The sequence below is a fragment of the Meriones unguiculatus genome, chromosome 10 (genome assembly GCF_030254825.1).
Source record: "Meriones unguiculatus strain TT.TT164.6M chromosome 10, Bangor_MerUng_6.1, whole genome shotgun sequence".
In the NCBI taxonomy this organism is placed as follows: domain Eukaryota; kingdom Metazoa; phylum Chordata; class Mammalia; order Rodentia; family Muridae; genus Meriones; species Meriones unguiculatus.
This window is the reverse complement of record NC_083358.1, coordinates 101,952,243-101,969,527: the sequence shown is the minus strand read 5'-3', so window position 1 is coordinate 101,969,527 and position 17,285 is coordinate 101,952,243. Positions and strand designations below refer to the sequence as shown.

The 17,285-nt window shown below is 37.1% G+C and overlaps 1 protein-coding gene across 2 annotated transcripts in view; it reads left to right on the top strand.

Annotated features, from left to right (window-relative positions):
* Positions 1–14,993, top strand: part of Trim33 (tripartite motif containing 33) — a 97,399-nt gene extending 82,406 nt beyond the window's left edge. Inside the window, exons 15-20 of one of the 2 annotated variants that reach the window (XM_021653344.2) lie at positions 590–939; positions 2,798–2,921; positions 4,529–4,603; positions 8,232–8,384; positions 9,710–9,760; positions 9,840–14,993. In XM_021653344.2, the coding sequence (XP_021509019.1) occupies positions 590–939; positions 2,798–2,921; positions 4,529–4,603; positions 8,232–8,384; positions 9,710–9,760; positions 9,840–10,052 (966 nt within the window). In that variant the 3' untranslated portion in view covers positions 10,053–14,993. The remainder of the gene's footprint in view (positions 1–589; positions 940–2,797; positions 2,922–4,528; positions 4,604–8,231; positions 8,385–9,709; positions 9,761–9,839) is intronic. The other variant, XM_021653345.2, reaches the window with a different exon arrangement.
* Positions 14,994–17,285: the final 2,292 nt, after the last annotated feature.

Sequence of the window (17,285 nt, the reverse complement as noted above, 5' to 3'; positions counted from 1 at the left end):
GGTGGAGGCAGGTGATCTCTGAGCTCAAGGCCATCCTGATCTATAAAGTGAGTTCCAGGACAGCCAAGGCTGTTACACAGAGAAACTTTGTCCCTGTAAAACAAAAACAAAAAGCGCCCCATAAAAATGAGTGCTATTGTGAAAGATCTATTTTATATTGCTATAGTCTTCCATTAGTTGAATGATAGGTTTGCCAAAGAGTAGTATAAAATACTTCTCAAATGCTTTATAATTAACTGTTTTTGATTAGAAAAATATAGTGTGCTGTAATAAGCTTTCTGTGAAACAAAAAAAAAGTATGATTGTTCATTTCGTAGTTGCTGTATAATGGTGTAGTTAATTTTGGAACTGTCTGAGTGAAACAATATTAGAGGGACAAAACTTACAAAATCATGTTAGCATATGTAAGTAATCAGGAGTTTATTTGTATTCTTTTATTTCACTAATGTGATTTACAGAATAATTTTAGTAAGTATATGTATATTAAAGTAGCTTTATATATATATATATACACACACACAGACTATAAACAACTAAAGATCAAATGATTTTCAAAACAAAACAAAAACTTGTCTTTGTTTTCTTGTAGTTGAGCAGTCCTGAGAGTAGTCTGACACCACCTCTCTCAACTCACCTCCATCTAGAGAGTGAGCTGGACACATTAACAAGCCTGGAGAACCACGTGAAGACTGAGCCTGCAGATCTCAGCGGAAGCTGCAAACAGTCAGGACTTAGTAGCCTCGTGAATGGAAAGTCTCCAATTCGAAACCTCATGCACAGGTCGGCAAGGATCGGAGGAGATGGCAATAGCAAAGATGATGACCCAAATGAAGACTGGTGTGCTGTCTGCCAGAACGGAGGGGATCTTTTGTGCTGTGAAAAATGTCCAAAGGTTTTTCATCTTACTTGTCATGTTCCAACACTTCTCAGCTTTCCAAGGTATCAGTGAAATAGTTGTTTTGAGTCCTTTTATTCCCAAATCTAAACATAGAGCAGAAAGTTGTTCAGGTCTTTCCTCAAAAAAGTCCATTTTAAAGATCTAACTTTTTTACTGCAAAATCCAGCAGATAATGAGTCTGAGACTGTGTAGTCAGTGGTAGAGCATGTGCCTAGCATATATAAGGCCTCTGAGTTCAATCTGAAGCACTAAGATGGGAAAAGAAAACTAGCTATATAAAAAAATGCCAGAAAATTTTTTGGTTTTGGTTTTTGTTTGTTTGTTTCTTTTTCCAGTCAGGGTTTCTCTGTGTAGTGTTGGCTGTCCTAAACTGGCTTTGTAGACCAAGCTGGCCTCAAACTCAAAGAAATCTGCCTGCCTCTTCTTTCCTGAGTGCTGGGATCACAGCCGTGCACCACCAGGCCTGGCAATAGTTTGTTTTTTAATTGTAATACCTGCCTGAATCTTAGTGGGTGTAATTTGCTAGTGATCTATGAAGCAGTTCCTTTTTATTATATAACGCATTTATATGTATGTCTGTGCATGTGCATGCACATGTGTATATAGGTGCTTTGGAACGAGTATGGAGGTCAGAGAAGAACTTAGAGGAGTCACTTCTACTGTGTGGGTTCTGGGGAACTTGCAGGTGCTCTTATGTTCTGAGCCAGCTTGCTGGACCTTCTTTTCTTGGGGTGGTAATATCAGTTTTCTTTTTTTCTTTCTTTCTTTGTTTTGTTTTATTTGTTTGGAGAAAGAATTTCACTATATACTCCAGGCTATCCTGAAACTTGCTATGTAGAGCAGGCTAGTCTTGGACTCACAGAGATTCACCTGCCTCTGCTTTCCTGGTGTTGGGATTAAAGGCATGTGCTACAGTACCTGGCTAAGGTTTTGCCAATTTTCAAAAGGAGACACTTAGGGAGGAATATAAACTGTTGGCATAGATTCTAAATAAAACTCATGGAATTAGAATTTATTTATTCATCTACCTAGATAATTAATATATCTATTATCTCTGTATATTTGTGTATAGAAAAATAGGGAAAAGGAAAAATACAAAAAAAAATAATTTGTGAAAATTATAATTTAATAGAAATGTTGATAAAAACAGTATATATTTTATCTGACTTAAAAGTTAAGGGAGTATATATACTTTTGCGTACAAGCATGTGTTTGTATATCCAGTTTTTTTTTTAAGAGGCCCTGAAAAAGACTTGATTTGTTTTTGATGTGTTTAATACACTCAGAACGCTGTAAGAAGCCTGAGTAACTTCATATCCTGTACTGTTTTGTGTGTATGTACATTGCATGGTTCCCCACACAGTGCATGTACATGCATGTACATGTTTAGGCCAGAGAACAGCCTTGGGTGTTGTTCCTCAGGTGCCCACTTGAACAGCACAAATAGCTAGGCTTGCTAGCCAGTGTGCCCCAGGCTTTCTCCATCCCTTCTTCTCTAGTGATGGGAGTTAAAGTTGTCACTAGGTCTTTGTGCTTGCAGGAAAGTAAATGATAGCTTGTTTCCTCTCACAGAATTAGGACCATGGGATACTGACAATGGGGACTTGAGAGAAGTTGTTAGGCATTTTGCTGCAGGAACTAGTCATTGACTTTGTTCCATGACCAGATCCATGTTTAATGTAGAGATTCTATTTTATAGTTTTCCAGAAGTTTGTCACTTGATTGTGATTGGGAAAAGTTTTGAAGAGTTTATTGTACAAGAGATTTAACAAATACCGAAACTCCTTTTCACCAGAAAATTGGAAACAAAAGAAAATAAACTATAGACTTGCACTAAGGAACTGTCTATCTTTTCCAGAATAGTAATTACATGGACTAATTGCCTTTTTCCCTGTGTAGTGGGGACTGGATATGCACATTTTGCAGAGATATTGGGAAGCCAGAAGTTGAATATGATTGTGATAATATGCAACATAGTAAGAAGGGGAAAACTGCACAGGGCTTGAACCCTGTGGACCAAAGGGTAAGTGTCAGAGCTGACACTTCTTGTCAGCCCATGCATCTCGTGTTCCCTTCCCCACTCACCCAGTATACAAGCCCCACCTCTATAATGTGCACATGTGTATTATGGTGTATTATGACTTTTATTTTAAAGTCTTTAGTTTTAGTTTTGAATTCAATACTTTTTGTATACATTTCAAAAGAACATTATACCAACAACTTTTTAAAAAGGTAGTTGTCCCTTTCTGTACAGCCCTGGCTGGGTGTGAGGTACAGGCATGTGTCATCAGACCAGACTTCACACTTAATATGCTTCAACTTAAATCCTAATTTCAAAAGATAGCCAACACCAGAGAATTCCTTCCTTAGTATTCCCCTGTCACCTTTATTGCTATAACCAGAAACCTCTGAGATTAAAAAGTCATGTGATTATAATGCCATTTTCTTTTATCTCTCCACCATTCCTATCATAAAACATTCATAATTTCTTATGTGGACTATTATAATTTTTTGGTGATTTCCTTGTTTGTTCTCTTGCCGCTTAAACAGTGTTCTTTTTCTTTAAAAAAGTACAAATAAATTTACCACTTCTTTAATAGCTATTTTTAAATTTTATTTATTTATTTTATTAATTACAAATAGCTATTCTTTAACAGCTTCCCTTCATGTTAAAAATGAAACTCAATTTTTCTTTTTTATTTCACTCAAATTTTTGCTGATCTTATCTCAGCCTGATGTCTAATGACTGGATACCTTTCCCATAGTTCTGTGATCATTAGAAGTACGTTTACCTCTAACCTAATTATTTATTTGAAAATACAAACTAACGTTAAAGAAAGTTTAAGTAAGTACAAACTATTAATGTAAAATAAATTTAGTGTAATGGTTCTTTTAAAAATAGATCTTGTAAGTCCAGCACTCAGGAGACAGAGGCAGGGGAGTGGCCACAAATTTTAGACTAGCCTGGTCTACATAGAAGTTATAAACAAGCTCCATAGTAAAAACCTGTCTCAAAAAGATAAAAGAAAGAATGAAAAGGGAAGATTTTTGTAATTGGATTAAAGAGAAAGATCTTGTTCATTTTAAATCTGAGTAGAGTCACTAAGAAACAGAAGAATAAAGCTGCCGGAGAAATGGATCAGTGGTTAAGAACACTAGTTGTTCTTCCAGAGGTCCTGAGTTCTCAGCAACCACATGGTAGCTTCACAACTACATCTGTGATGGGATCTGATGCCGTCTTCTGTTGTGCCAGATGTGCAGGAATACAGAACACTCATAAATAAACAAATGCTTTAAAAAAGAAAAGCCGAGGAATAATACTCATTTTTGCCTGCCTTAGGGGATGGTATTAGGTGAAATTTTCTTTACTCATTTACTGTAAGTTGTTTGACTCATTTATATTTCTGTAAATAAAAACTATAAGTACCTTAGTTATATTAAAATAAAGATACATTTCATTAAAGTAGAATAGATCAAAGTCTCATTTTAATGGAAAGCAAAATTTTTTGTTTCATATTAATTATATAGAAGGAACTGTTCAGTTTGTTCTAATAATACTTTGTAGCTATATTCTCCAAAGTATCTTAGCAGAAAAAAAAATAGTTGTCTTCTTTTCCTTTTGGGGCCCAGAAATGTGAACGTCTTCTGCTTTACCTCTATTGCCATGAATTAAGTATTGAATTCCAGGAGCCTGTTCCTGTTTCGGTGAGTTGTGTGCCTTTGTATTATCCTGGTAATGAAGTCTGTGGGCTGTGGCTTAGATAGGCCTTTTTTAGTAAGTCGCCTAACTGCTATAGGACTCAATACGTCCTCCCCATCATTTTTTTAGAACTTAATTTTAATTGACAAGTTATGTATATTTGTAGGGTACAATATGCTCTTTTGACCTACATACAAATTGAAAATTTAATTTAATCAGACTAAGCATGCCCATCACCATCAATTTAACTTTTTTGTGATGAGAATGGAATTTCAAAACTCCTTTAAAGAATTTTGAAATATGCAGTTTGTCACTGAATGTGATTTATATGTAAGTGAAGCAGTAGAACTTTTACGCCAGTCTAACTGAAGTTTTATATTCTTTAGGTAACATCATCTTTTATTATCTTGCCTCTCACTCCAGACTCTGTAATCACCTTTTCACCTTTGATTGCTTGCTTGCTTTTTGGTTTTTTGAAACAGGGTTTTTATGTACTTTGTCCTGGAACTCACAGAGATCTGCCTTTTTCTGCCTTCCCAGTGCTGGGATTAAATGCTCTATAGAAACCTTTAAAAAAATTAAAATACTAGTTATTTTATTAAGTTTATTTTTGTGTGTAGGGGTGTTTTGCCTGCATTTATGTTTGTGCCCCACGTGCATGCCTGGTGCTCAGGGAGGCCAGAAGAGGACACTGAATCCCTCAGAACTGTAGTTATGTACAGTTTGAGCTGTTCTGGGTGGTGGAAATGGATCCCAGGTATCTGGAAGAGTAGCCAGTGCTCGTAACTGCTGAGCCATCTCTCTAACTCCTAAAATACTGTTTTTACTATTTTAAAAAATGTATAAATGTGTGTATAATTGCATGTATGTTTACTTTGTACATGCCTGGTATTCTTGGAGGCCAGGAGATGGTGTCAGATACCCCCTAGAACAGACAGTTGTGAGCTGTCATGTGGATGCTGGGAACTGAGCCCATGCCCTCTTCAAGAACATTGATTCATTTCTTCAGACAGCCTTCCCCCCCTTTTTTTCTTTACAGATTTTTGGTGCACAGTTTGATCATTTGATAAATATTTATAGTATAAAGTATGTAGAAATTCTTTTTTATTCTCTCTCTTTTTTTCTGAAATAGTCAGTGTAAAATATGTACATGCTATATAACATTGTTAAGTGTCTGTTAAGTTAATTTGTATGTGTATTGGTTTGGAAATTGAATCCGGGCTGTAAAGCAAGTAAGGCAAGTGTTCCGTGACCGTTTCTCATTTCACAATCAGAACCTTATTAGATCTAGCCATCAGGGAAGACGGGGTCTTTTCAACAGTCTCTGGTTAAATGGGAGTGGGCTTAGGGAGGGCTGGGGAGTCAGCCAAGTGCCTCATCGTGTCTATGGAAACTTGGGGTTTTTTTTCCACACCATTGATGGATTGTGTCCTTGGAGAACTTTGTTCTTTTCCTTTTTTTTTTTTTTTTTTTTTTTTACCAGCTACTACTTAAAATCCCTAAACCTCTTTTACTTTTTGAGTCTTTTCTAAGTAGCCTAGGAGGGGGAGAGGCAGGAAGTGGACTGTAAGACACAGCACAGTTGAATTGAATTTGCCAGGACTGTGTGCATGTGTATATCTGTGTCTTAGTGCTTAGTCTCCCTTCAGGAACTGGGGGAAAACCTGTACAGTTGTCTTTCTCTGATTTTAATAAAAGAGGACGCACACGTAAACACAGACCTTTAAACAAGTGTTACCAGTACTGGGAAAGTTTTGCTGTGGTTGTAATTTTAAAACTTTAAAATAAAACTGGAAAAGGAAAGATAAAAAAGAAAGGAAACCTTATTAGAGCTAAATGATATTAGAGCCATTTGTTGCCCAGGCATGGTGTTGCTATTATTTGGGTAGCTAGGGTAGGAAGATAATTTTTTGTGGCCAGCCTGAGCTTGTGGAAGACATGTGCCATGTTTTTTAAAAAAGTTAAATTGTGTGTTCATGTTGCTCTGATAGGAACTTTTTTTATTTCTTCATTCCCCTTTTAAGGTTGACATGGGGAATAATTTTAATGGGAAGAACATTGAACTGGGGCAGAAAGTTGTTCTTTTAGTTCTTCCCTTCTCACCTGCTCCTTTGTGGTTTTCGTTTTTAATTTTTTTAAAGATTTATTTATTTATTATGTATACAATGTTCTGTCTGTCTGTGCACGTACATGCCAGAAGAGGGCACCAGATCTCTTTATCGATAGTTGTGAGCCACCATGTGGTTGTTGGGAATTGAACTCAGGACCTCTGGAAGAGCAGTCAGTGCTCTTAACCTCTGAGCCATCTCTCCAGCCCATGTTTTCTTTTATTTACAGGGTCCTGCCTGTAACTCTAGAGAGCTAGGATTTCAAATGTGAATTTCCACATGTCGTGTTAACGAGCTTTATAACTGAGAAAACATTGTACTTTTCTGCCTTTCATTCCTAATTGTATAGTAAAAATACTAAATTGTTTATAAGATGCTTCATCTACTCTTTTCCAGTGTTGCTCATAGAGAAAACAAATCTGTAAATTTTGAATAAAAGTGTATGGATGAATTTTTTACAATGGCTTTGCCATGTGTAGGTCCTCTTAATTGAAATAGTTGAGATGGAGAAAAGACAAGGAGGGAACTTTGCGGGTTAGAGGTTCTTTGTTCATGCTACTAGAAACCTGGACTAAAGGCTCTGAAGTAACTACAGTAAGTAAAAGAGGGGCTAGAGGTTCTCACTGTCTAATTAGAACGCTGTGTGTACCTCATGTATTAGCGATTTGTGTTGGCTCTAAACACGTTAGCAGAGTACTGCATGGTAGCTGACCTGTTTGCTAAGTCAGCTAAGAAATGAATGTCTAAAAGCATAAAAGTTTTGACAGATGAAAAGTATCTTGTAAAAGTACTAGTCATTTGATTTCTAGAAAACCTTTTTTTTTTTTTTTAATTTTTTAAGTTTAGGGATTTTACAATAAAAAAGAACTTCCTAGTGTTTTCTTTTCCTGGAGTCTTCAGATAGCTTCTCTAGCTGAGTATGGTAGAACATGATAGCAGTCCCAATACTCTATCTGAGACAGGAGGATTGTTAATTTGAGGCCAGCCTGCGCTGCATAGACTGTGTCTCAAAACAATAGCCAAACCCTAAACAGCCTTACAGTGCTCACTTATGTCCTAAAGGTAGAAAACTTTTGGCCAAAGGTGGAATCAGAACACTGAATACAAACTTTTCTTTCGGTGTTCTGAGGTTTCTTTGTTAGGTGTTGATGTCTTCTACAACACTGTCCTCTAGCATTAATATTCTTTTCAAATGTTTTTCTTTCTCCTTTAAAATTTTTTTATAAGAGTGCTTCAGAGTCATCAGGCACCAAATGAACCGGATATGGCTGTAGGTGTTATGGGAGGCAGCTTACCCTGCAGGTGGCTTTTTCCATTCATGCTTATTAATGATAGGACCTTGAGAACTTCTAGTAACCATGAAAACCAGCATATATTTTGTAGTAAGATTTGATATTCAAGATATAATTGAGACAGAAAACTTGAAGTACATTCATTGTACCTCAAATGTAATCAATATGCTGTATATTTTCAACTTAGTTTGATATTTTAGAGAATTCTGACATGCCATAATTTATTTTTTTAGATACCAAACTACTATAAAATTATAAAGAAACCAATGGATTTATCGACGGTGAAGAAGAAGCTTCAGAAAAAACATTCCCAGCATTACCAAATCCCAGATGACTTTGTGGCTGATGTTCGTTTGATCTTCAAGAACTGTGAAAGGTTTAATGAAGTATGTTAGCTTCCAACCTATAGAGTATTGGCTTGTTAGTTTTCCTTTGCTTGATTCTTTGTTTTTGTTGAAAGAATCACCTAATTCAATTGATTTTTTTTCTTGCTTCATTCTATAAAAGCAAATTTTGATTTTTTTTTCTCAACTCCAGAGAAGAAAGTTTATTGTGTATCATTTGGAGTATATTCTTACTTATAAGACACCCAGAGTGTTACTGAATATCCTTTCCTGAGGGAACTGTGGTTGAGTACAGATGTGCTTCTGTGTGCCCCCATTGGGCTACTTAGGGAACGCTGACGGTGCCTGTGTTGTTTCGCTCCATCACTGGCCACATAAGCGTAGAGTGTTAAGACTAGACTACAGGCCCGTGGCATGGTAGCCACAGTATGTAATCGCGAGGGTCTGGTTTCTGCAAGGAGTCTTCGTTAACTTTATTTCTTGAGAGCTAAAAATGTATTACCCATACCTTAAGAAAAATAGATAATCTGTTAGGGGAAATGCTTTCCGTCATCTTTGGAATATAGTCGCTTGTTACTGTTACGGAAGATTTTCATTATAGGAGAAGAAAATGGTCTTAGATATGAATCTAGCTGTTTCTAGAGGCATGCAGGTGGAGCTCCAACACAAACCAAAATCCCCATAAGGTGTGAAGTATAGTCAACTTACGTCAGTATGCCACAGAAAAAATCAGTAAAATCTTACTTCAAGTTGACAAGTTATAAAATCCAGATTTTTGTTTATTTAAAAATATGGATTACTTTCAAATGGATATACTATTGTGTACTATCGTTGACAAAAAAGACACATTCTGCCTGTTTTATTAAGTGTTAATTTGTCAGCCAGGCATAGTGGTGTATGCCTTTAATCCTAGCACTTGGGAGGCAGAGGCAGGCAGATCTATATATAATGAATAGTTCCAGGACAGCCAGGGCTATGTAGGGAGACCCTGTCGTAAAAACAAGACAAAAAGGTTAATTTGTGATTAATGTATTACCATAAAGATAGAGTTCTGATTATCTTATGGAAAGCTTGACCATTTAAAAAATAACATACTATTTTTCTCGAGTAATGTCTTCAGACAAATTTCTACTAAGATTGACCTCAATAATTTAGAATGAGACTGTTATTGAGGTTTCAAAGTTTATTGATAGTTTTGTAAAGAAAATGGTTCCGTGTTCTATAGAATTTTAGATAGCACTTAACCTGGTTTTAGCAATTTGTTCTCCCTAGTATGGCTGACTTTCGTCACCAATCCTATACAGTTTCTTAACTTTAGAAAGGATTATAATTTCCCTTTTTTTTTTTGACTCTGGTATCCTTTTTAGATGATGAAAGTTGTTCAAGTTTATGCAGACACACAAGAGATTAATTTGAAGGTAAGCTTTTCAGACCATGCAAACTTGGTGAAGGAATATGCATTATCAGTAGGTGAATATTCCTGTCTTTTGCTTGCAGGCTGATTCAGAAGTAGCTCAGGCAGGGAAAGCAGTTGCCTTGTACTTTGAAGATAAACTCTCAGAGATCTACTCAGACAGGACCTTCGCGCCATTGCCAGAGTTTGAGCAGGAAGAGGATGATGGTGAAGTAACGGAAGACTCTGATGAAGATTTTGTACAACCTCGCAGAAAACGCCTAAAGTCAGACGAGAGGCCAGTGCATATAAAGTAAAATGGCATGGACGTAAATCAGTTGTTTTTCAAAAGAAGGAAGTAACAGAAGAAAGAAACAAAACAAAACACCCTTTTATTTAAGTGTTACTGGAATATCCTGTGTACAGTGGGTACCTCTTTAAAGAAGCTGGTAGCTCTCATACAGTATTAGGTTGAAATAATGGACACAAAACATTTTTATCAAGAAAGAGGGAGAGAACTCTGTGTTTGCAACTGTAAAGTAAGAATAATTACAAGTAAAATTGTTTGGGGATTTGTTACAAGTGAAGATGGTTCTCTGGCTATTAGAAACAGATGATCATGTGTGTTAATTGGTGCAGGGTACTGAGTCAGGCAAGACTCCAAGGCTCATGTTGTGTGATGTGTCTCTGCTAGAGCACACAGTTACTCAAACAACTTAAGAGCCTTCCCTCTGCAAACATAGATGGGTTATTTTCTGGTTAAAAATTGAGTATATCAGATTCTACTTGAATGTCACTAGAGATGAATTTAATCATGCCACTGTATTTTCTCACATTTTGTTCTATTGGGCCTTCGGTTTTAAATTGGTTTAAAGAACTGAACAGTAGTTTTATTTTCTACTTAGATGTAGAGTCTAGGAGTCTGACCATTGCTCATTTAGTCAACTTCAGTGGTGTGCTGAAATGATGATAAATTTCAGTAGTGGATCATACAGACTTACGGAAAAGTCCTTTCCAGAAAACCCGTCTAAACAATTACACTTACTGGTCAGCTCATCTGGTCACACAGTTAGTTTTATTCCCTCAAAAGACAGGACGTTTATTTCAGAATTTCTGTACATGTAAATGACATTGAGAAGGTGAAAACTAACTCACACCCACCCAGCCCTCCTTCATGCCAGTTTCCAGTAGACCACTATTGGTAAACAGAAATCTGTCAGCTACCAAATGTGTACAATTTTCTGTATTTCACTTTGTCTTATTTGTACATAGTGAGCTCAGACTTCTGGCAGGTCAGCAACATTTGCTGAGCCTGTTTTTTTTTAAGCTAATGTGTATTCTTACTAATGTTCCTATCAAGAATGGATTTGTAATATATGCTGTCTATTTCTAATGCTCACATTCATATTTTGAGGTTCTATCTTATTTTAATAGAGAACAGACTTCTCAAAAAAAATCTTCAGAAGCAGCTTATTATTGAAATATCAAAATACTGAAATAAACCCGGTGGGGTTAGATTTCTCATCTGTCCACCAAGTGGGACACGTGCATGGACTGGGGGCTTTAAACGACTTAAACAGACCTGAAAGTAAGTCCTGAAAACGAGCCAATCCCCACTTGAATGGTAACTGGAGTAAACCAACTTTATTTACTACCTGGTGACAGGCGCAGTACCTGAAGCAGATAGATCGACCTGCTCTGCTTGATTTTTCTCCTTCGTTGTGATGCGCAGATGAAGTGTGCTCTAGACTGTGTGCGCCTCGCCATTGGATTAAGAGTTGTAGTCCTACTTCTCTATGGACACAGTAGAATAAAAAGTGACCAAAGTAGAATCCATCATCAAGAGTTTGAGGTGTCAGCAGATGTGAGGCAAATCCTCTGTCTCATTCAACGTGAGCAGTTCAGACTGTAGACGTCCTCAGAAAACTATCTGACGTAATTGTCGAAGAAGTGAATATTTTTAGTGTGCATTGAATCAAATAAAGTGCTCTAAAGAAATTATTATACAGATTCCTTTGGGTTGTTTTTTTCTTAACAAGGGATGTGGGTAAAAAGTTAATTTAGGCCTTGTCATACTGAACTTAAACAATATTGATCATACATTGCTTCATCTCCTGGCTTCTGTTTAGCTTCTCTTCCCTTATAAATCAAACTTCATTTAAAAAAAATACTCCAAACCATTTTATCATTTTATTGAAGTTTTAGGTTTTTATGAGGGGAAGAATACTTATTTTTAAAATGTTTTCTTTATACCTATTTCTTTTCTTTGATAGCCATGATTCGTGTTTGTGAGTAGATGTATGTCTAATATCACATTTTTGACACCTGGGGGATTAAAGGGTTAACTTCATTTTGTGATGCCCTGAGTTTCAGTTGTTTTATATTTGCATCTAAAACGAATCCTTTTAAAACTGTTCATAAGTTGTAAGTAAGCTCTATTAAGTGGGGCCCACAGATTTATTTAAGCAAATGTTTCTCAATGTTTGAAGCCCTGATAGAGAATGCGTTCCATAAAGGCATTCTCATGTTTCTTGGGGTTTTTGTTTTCCCTTTGTTTGTTTTAACCATCAATTTAGTCAGCTCCGTTTCTGTTAGTGAAGATACCCCTGCTGCTGAGGGATTAACTTAGTTGCTTACATGTTGTCCCTTCTGTACTCTGATGATTGTGTTTCTAGGCTGTTCAGCATTAACATAAGCATGGTTAAAAATACAAAAATTTAATTCTTACTCAAATTATCTCATATCTTTGTTTTTTAAAACAAATACAGAGCATCTGTTAACTCCCAAGTACAGGTCTGACACTCTCGTGTATCTGTTAGAGCCTGTATCTTAGATGTGGAGGAAAGTCTACATAATGATAATTCCTTAACATCTTTCAAAGTTCTTGATGAACTTAGGGCTATTTTTTTCCATCAGAAAATTAAGAATGAATGTTCCTCAGCCCAGTCTGCTGGCCTTAATTTACGTATCTCAGCACTTGACTCCATCGCTTGACTGAGTGAACGTACTGCTTTATCAGGTGCAGTGTTTAGGGCTCTAGGGTCTGGTTAGGTTATAGACCTTGCTCTATATGCAGACATCCAACCGTAACCACGGAGCAAAGGTAAACCATTAGATCCCTGCTGAAACTGCCCCCTTTAGAATTAACAGGTTGGTTTTTTCTTTTTCCCCCATTTCTGTTTCCTAGGAGGGAATTTTAGGTCATTAAAGTCAGTTTTTATTCTTTTAACAGGTATTGCGTTTGGGATTTTTTTTTTTTAATCCAAAGACATAATGCTTTAAAGTGTGCAAATTATAGTTTTTTCAATTACCTCAGCAGGTGTCCTGCCATGTAATTATTGGTGAGTAGTGTTAGTAAGTCAACAGATTCAGGTCTTCCAGTTATACCCTTGGGTTGTGGCTTGCCACGTGTTATTGAGTAGTCTTCTATCCAAAATGGGGACTAGGTACTGTGGTCCCCTCTCCCTCAGCCTTTACATTTGGTACCCAGCCTCTTCACATACAGCAGAAAAAGTACGAAATACTCACTTCTTCTTGTACCCAGCATTGAATTGGATCAATAAGTAGTTTCGTTAATAAAAATTTAAGGGGGAAAAAGCCTACACACCCAACTCCCTGAGTTAAAACAGCAGCTTTGCACCGGGGAGATGATTGGTGGGTCAAAAGCAGGCTTGTTCACAAGCGTGAGGATCTGGCTTTGGATCCCCAGCGCATATGTAAACGGGGCACATACATAGTGCGCTGTCTGTAAGTACAGCGCTATGGGAAGTTGGGAGGCAGAGGTAGTCTCCAGAAGCCCGTTGGCTAGCAACGGGCATATTAGATTTTTAGAGACGGGAATCAGGACTAACACCTGAAGATGTCTTCCAGCCTCCACACATGCACCCTAGCGTGTACACATGCCCTCACGCGCAACATGTGAGTGCATACACCACACACGAGCCCTCACTTGACATGCAAGCGGGTACACCGTTTATGCCGCCTTACTAATTATCTGCTGAAGGTGATTAAGATTTTCAAGGTATATTGCAGTTGGATCATACACCTGATCTGGATGTTAACTTGTTTCTCCCAGTTAATACTTCCTTGATAAAGCAATAACGCTGCTTTGAGTCTGTTGCCTAATAATAGCATGTCATAATCCTCTCCTGGATGGTGATTTTATAGGAAAGTTTGTATGCATATCACCCAATCTATCTTTTAAAAAAAATTAAGAAATTTAAATGTATGCTGAAGTAATGACAATATATTGTGGCATTTTATTTTAAAAAATTGGGGAAAGTTGCATATTTTTTTAAAAGTAGCTGTTTGAGTAAAAAAAAAACTGAAGGTACTTTTTTAAGGAAAAAAATTTATATGCCACAGTTTACATAGACATTTCCAATTTCAGCATTTACTCTTGGATATAATGGCTTTACTGGGCTAATGCATGTTTTACTTGGTCAAAAGTGCATCTCTCCAATCTTAGTTACTTATGTTTCCTTACATGATCCTTTATATATTTTTATTGTATCTAGAAACAAAATTATCTTAAAAAATAAGTTAGGCATATTTGTCAAACGACAGAATGTATAGAATCAAGGTTAGCCCTTTTTTTTTTATCAAGTGTTATTTAAAAACTAAATGATACTGTGTTACATTCAGTAAATTCCTATGAAGGCACCAAAATGATTTTTTTTTAAGTGCCGCAGTTTAGGCTGTGGTCTAAATGTCATTCTTGAGAATGAAGTGTGTCTGCTCCTGATCTGAGGAATGTAGGCATTTACTATGTTTTAAAGCAGTGAAACATGGGTATAAGCCTGTAATGCAAGGTGTGCGCAATTGGAAAGCCTGTTAGTTTTTACACGGACATATCTACACACAAAAGGGTTAAAGTCACAGCCTTACTAGTTCCTTGCTTCCAGTATTTCAACTGCTCTCCCTCATTACTATTTTTGCACATATTTAAACTACCCTTCAGAATGATTCTTAAAAAGTGCTGTTTCTGTGGTATTGTATTCTCTAAATGATCATATTTAATTTTTTAAACAAGGTTACAATTTCTAATTGTTCTGTTCCTGTGTTTTTTGCTGCGTGTAATAAAGGCAAGTTTTCTCTTTTTATGGTTATTTAATACATTAGCTGCCTGTAAATAATTCTTGTTACAATGCTCTGGAATGTGTTGTAGAAGTTGTATTAGATTAGTTTGAAGCCTTGTTTAAAATCCACATTTGTTTCGGTTATTTCTATTAAATTAGAAAATTGCAAAAGTTTTCAAACGAATTTCTTTTCTTTTTGAGACTTAATTGCAATTCATTAAAGTTTATATTCTGCTGGACACTGGAGATACTTCAAGGTAAAATGAGCCCCTGCCTTTACAGTGCTTTAGACTATTAGTGGTGTTGTGATTGGCACAGGACACCTATGAGTGCCTCACAGCGGAGATACATGTTTTTAAAGAAGGGGAGAGATGGTGGGTTGGTTCGGCAAAGGATAAGAATAAATTTGGTTTAGCAGTAAAGCCGTAGACAGCTCTGCATGAACTCTGTTAGTAAAATGAATATGGAAACCCTTGCAGACCCTGGCCTTTCTGTAGGTTGCACATAACTTAAGTACATGAATGACCAAGTAAAACATCAGACTGTAAGTTATCATTGTTCCCTGCTATAGGAGGGCTTGATATAGTTGGTAAAAATTAATTTGGTCATTTTACAGACATCAGTTCGAGCTGTAATTTTGCTGTTTGCTTCTGTGGACCTTTCATAGTCACTCGGCTCCTTGGTGAAACGAGAATAAACATTAGCTCATGGAACCCAGGGGGAATGTCCGTGTGTCATAACACAGGCATGGCACAGTATTAACTCCAAAAAAGCTTTTTTTGTTGTTGCTGTTTTTCAAGACAGGGTTTCTCTGTAGTAACCTTGGCTGTCCTGGAATTAACTTTGTAAACCAGGCAGGCGGGCCTCCAACTCAGAGATTCACTTGCCTCTGCCTCTCAAGTACTGTGTTCAAAGGTGTGCACCACTGTGCCCAGCTAAAATGTTTATTCTTTTCACATTAGTTCTAACACCCAAGAGGTGAAAACGGTAAAGTTTTTTAGTTTGGGACGAGCCTGGGCCACATAGTGAGATCCTGTCTTAAAAACATTTCCCTCTCAGTGATGAAAAAGGCCTTCCACACTACACATGTTTTAAGTCTGTCCTCAGATCTTGTAAATTGATAACATTTCTTATTAGTGTAGTTGATCTGTAAACTTCAAGAATCAACTAACAACCTTAGTGGAAATTTTTGCCACTACTGTACCCTTTTTCATATCACACAGCCCCAGACAGCAGTAAACACACTGTGGGGGGAGGTTCTCCTTTGTTAAGATGTTAGCAATGCTGGAAAAACAGTTAATACTTAGGGACATTGTTTCTGACCGTGTCCTAGGGAATTTTATAGTGTAAAATGCCTCAAATGTTGGGTAAGATTTTTTTTAATTTAATTTTTTATTTAAGAAACATTTAAATTAATTGTTAATATCCTCAAAGCTCTACCATACCATTGATGTAGCGTTTGACCCGAGTCTAGTTATGTGGGATAATAAAACTAATATGGGAACATTTATAAAACCTCTATTTTTAAAAAGAAAAAAGTCAATGAATACAAGGATGATGAGACTATTATAGATACAACAATGAAGGGCAGGGTGCGAATTTGGGGTGTTTTCTGTTTTGAGTCCTGAGGCTAGACTCAAACTCCTAGGGGCAAATAATCCTCTCACCCACCTCCTGTATAAATGGGACCGTGTGTGCTGGATCCAGCTTGGGTTTAATTACATGAGCTTGGCCACTAAAGACATTTGAGGAGCATTTCTAAAGGTTTTTGTATGAACTCTTACACGATACGGAGTATTGTTTGATTTTTCTTGGGTTGTGACAGTAGTTTTGTACACAAGAATGCCTTTTCCCTTTGGCCTTTCCGCAGACAACCTGCTGCCCTGGATGTGTAAGGATGCCTCGTTCTGGCCTAGTGTCTACTTCTCAGCCCTGAGGCACTCTTTTCTAAAACGGTTACCCATGGGCAAGCCACACCCCCTTCACTTCTGTGAACTGAGGAAGTAGCCATGAATATCTGGACTGTCCCTTCTTTCAAATTCAGAAGCCTTTAGAAGGTGACATTAGCCAACTTTTATTACATGGTTGGCCACTAGTCATGGTTTGAACATAGCCATCCCCCATCATACCTTCTTTTCTTTCTTTTCTACAAGGTCTCACTCTGTAGCTCCAGCTGGCCTGGAACCCAATACACAGCTGAGGACAGTCTTCAGCTCTAAATCCTCGTGCTGTCATCTCCCAAATGCTGGCATTACAAGGATGCACAGGCAAATGCTTCGAGCCTTTCCATCTCCCCAGTAGGAGAGGAAGGAATTTCTGTTATCAGTGCCATGTTACCAACGAAGAAATGAGATTGGAAGGCTTAGTTTACTCCAGGTCTTACTCTTAATAGATTTGAATCCAATTAATTTGGCTTTGAGTCTCACCACATCCTGTGGCCACGGAGCCATCCTGCCTCTTGGCACACTGAGT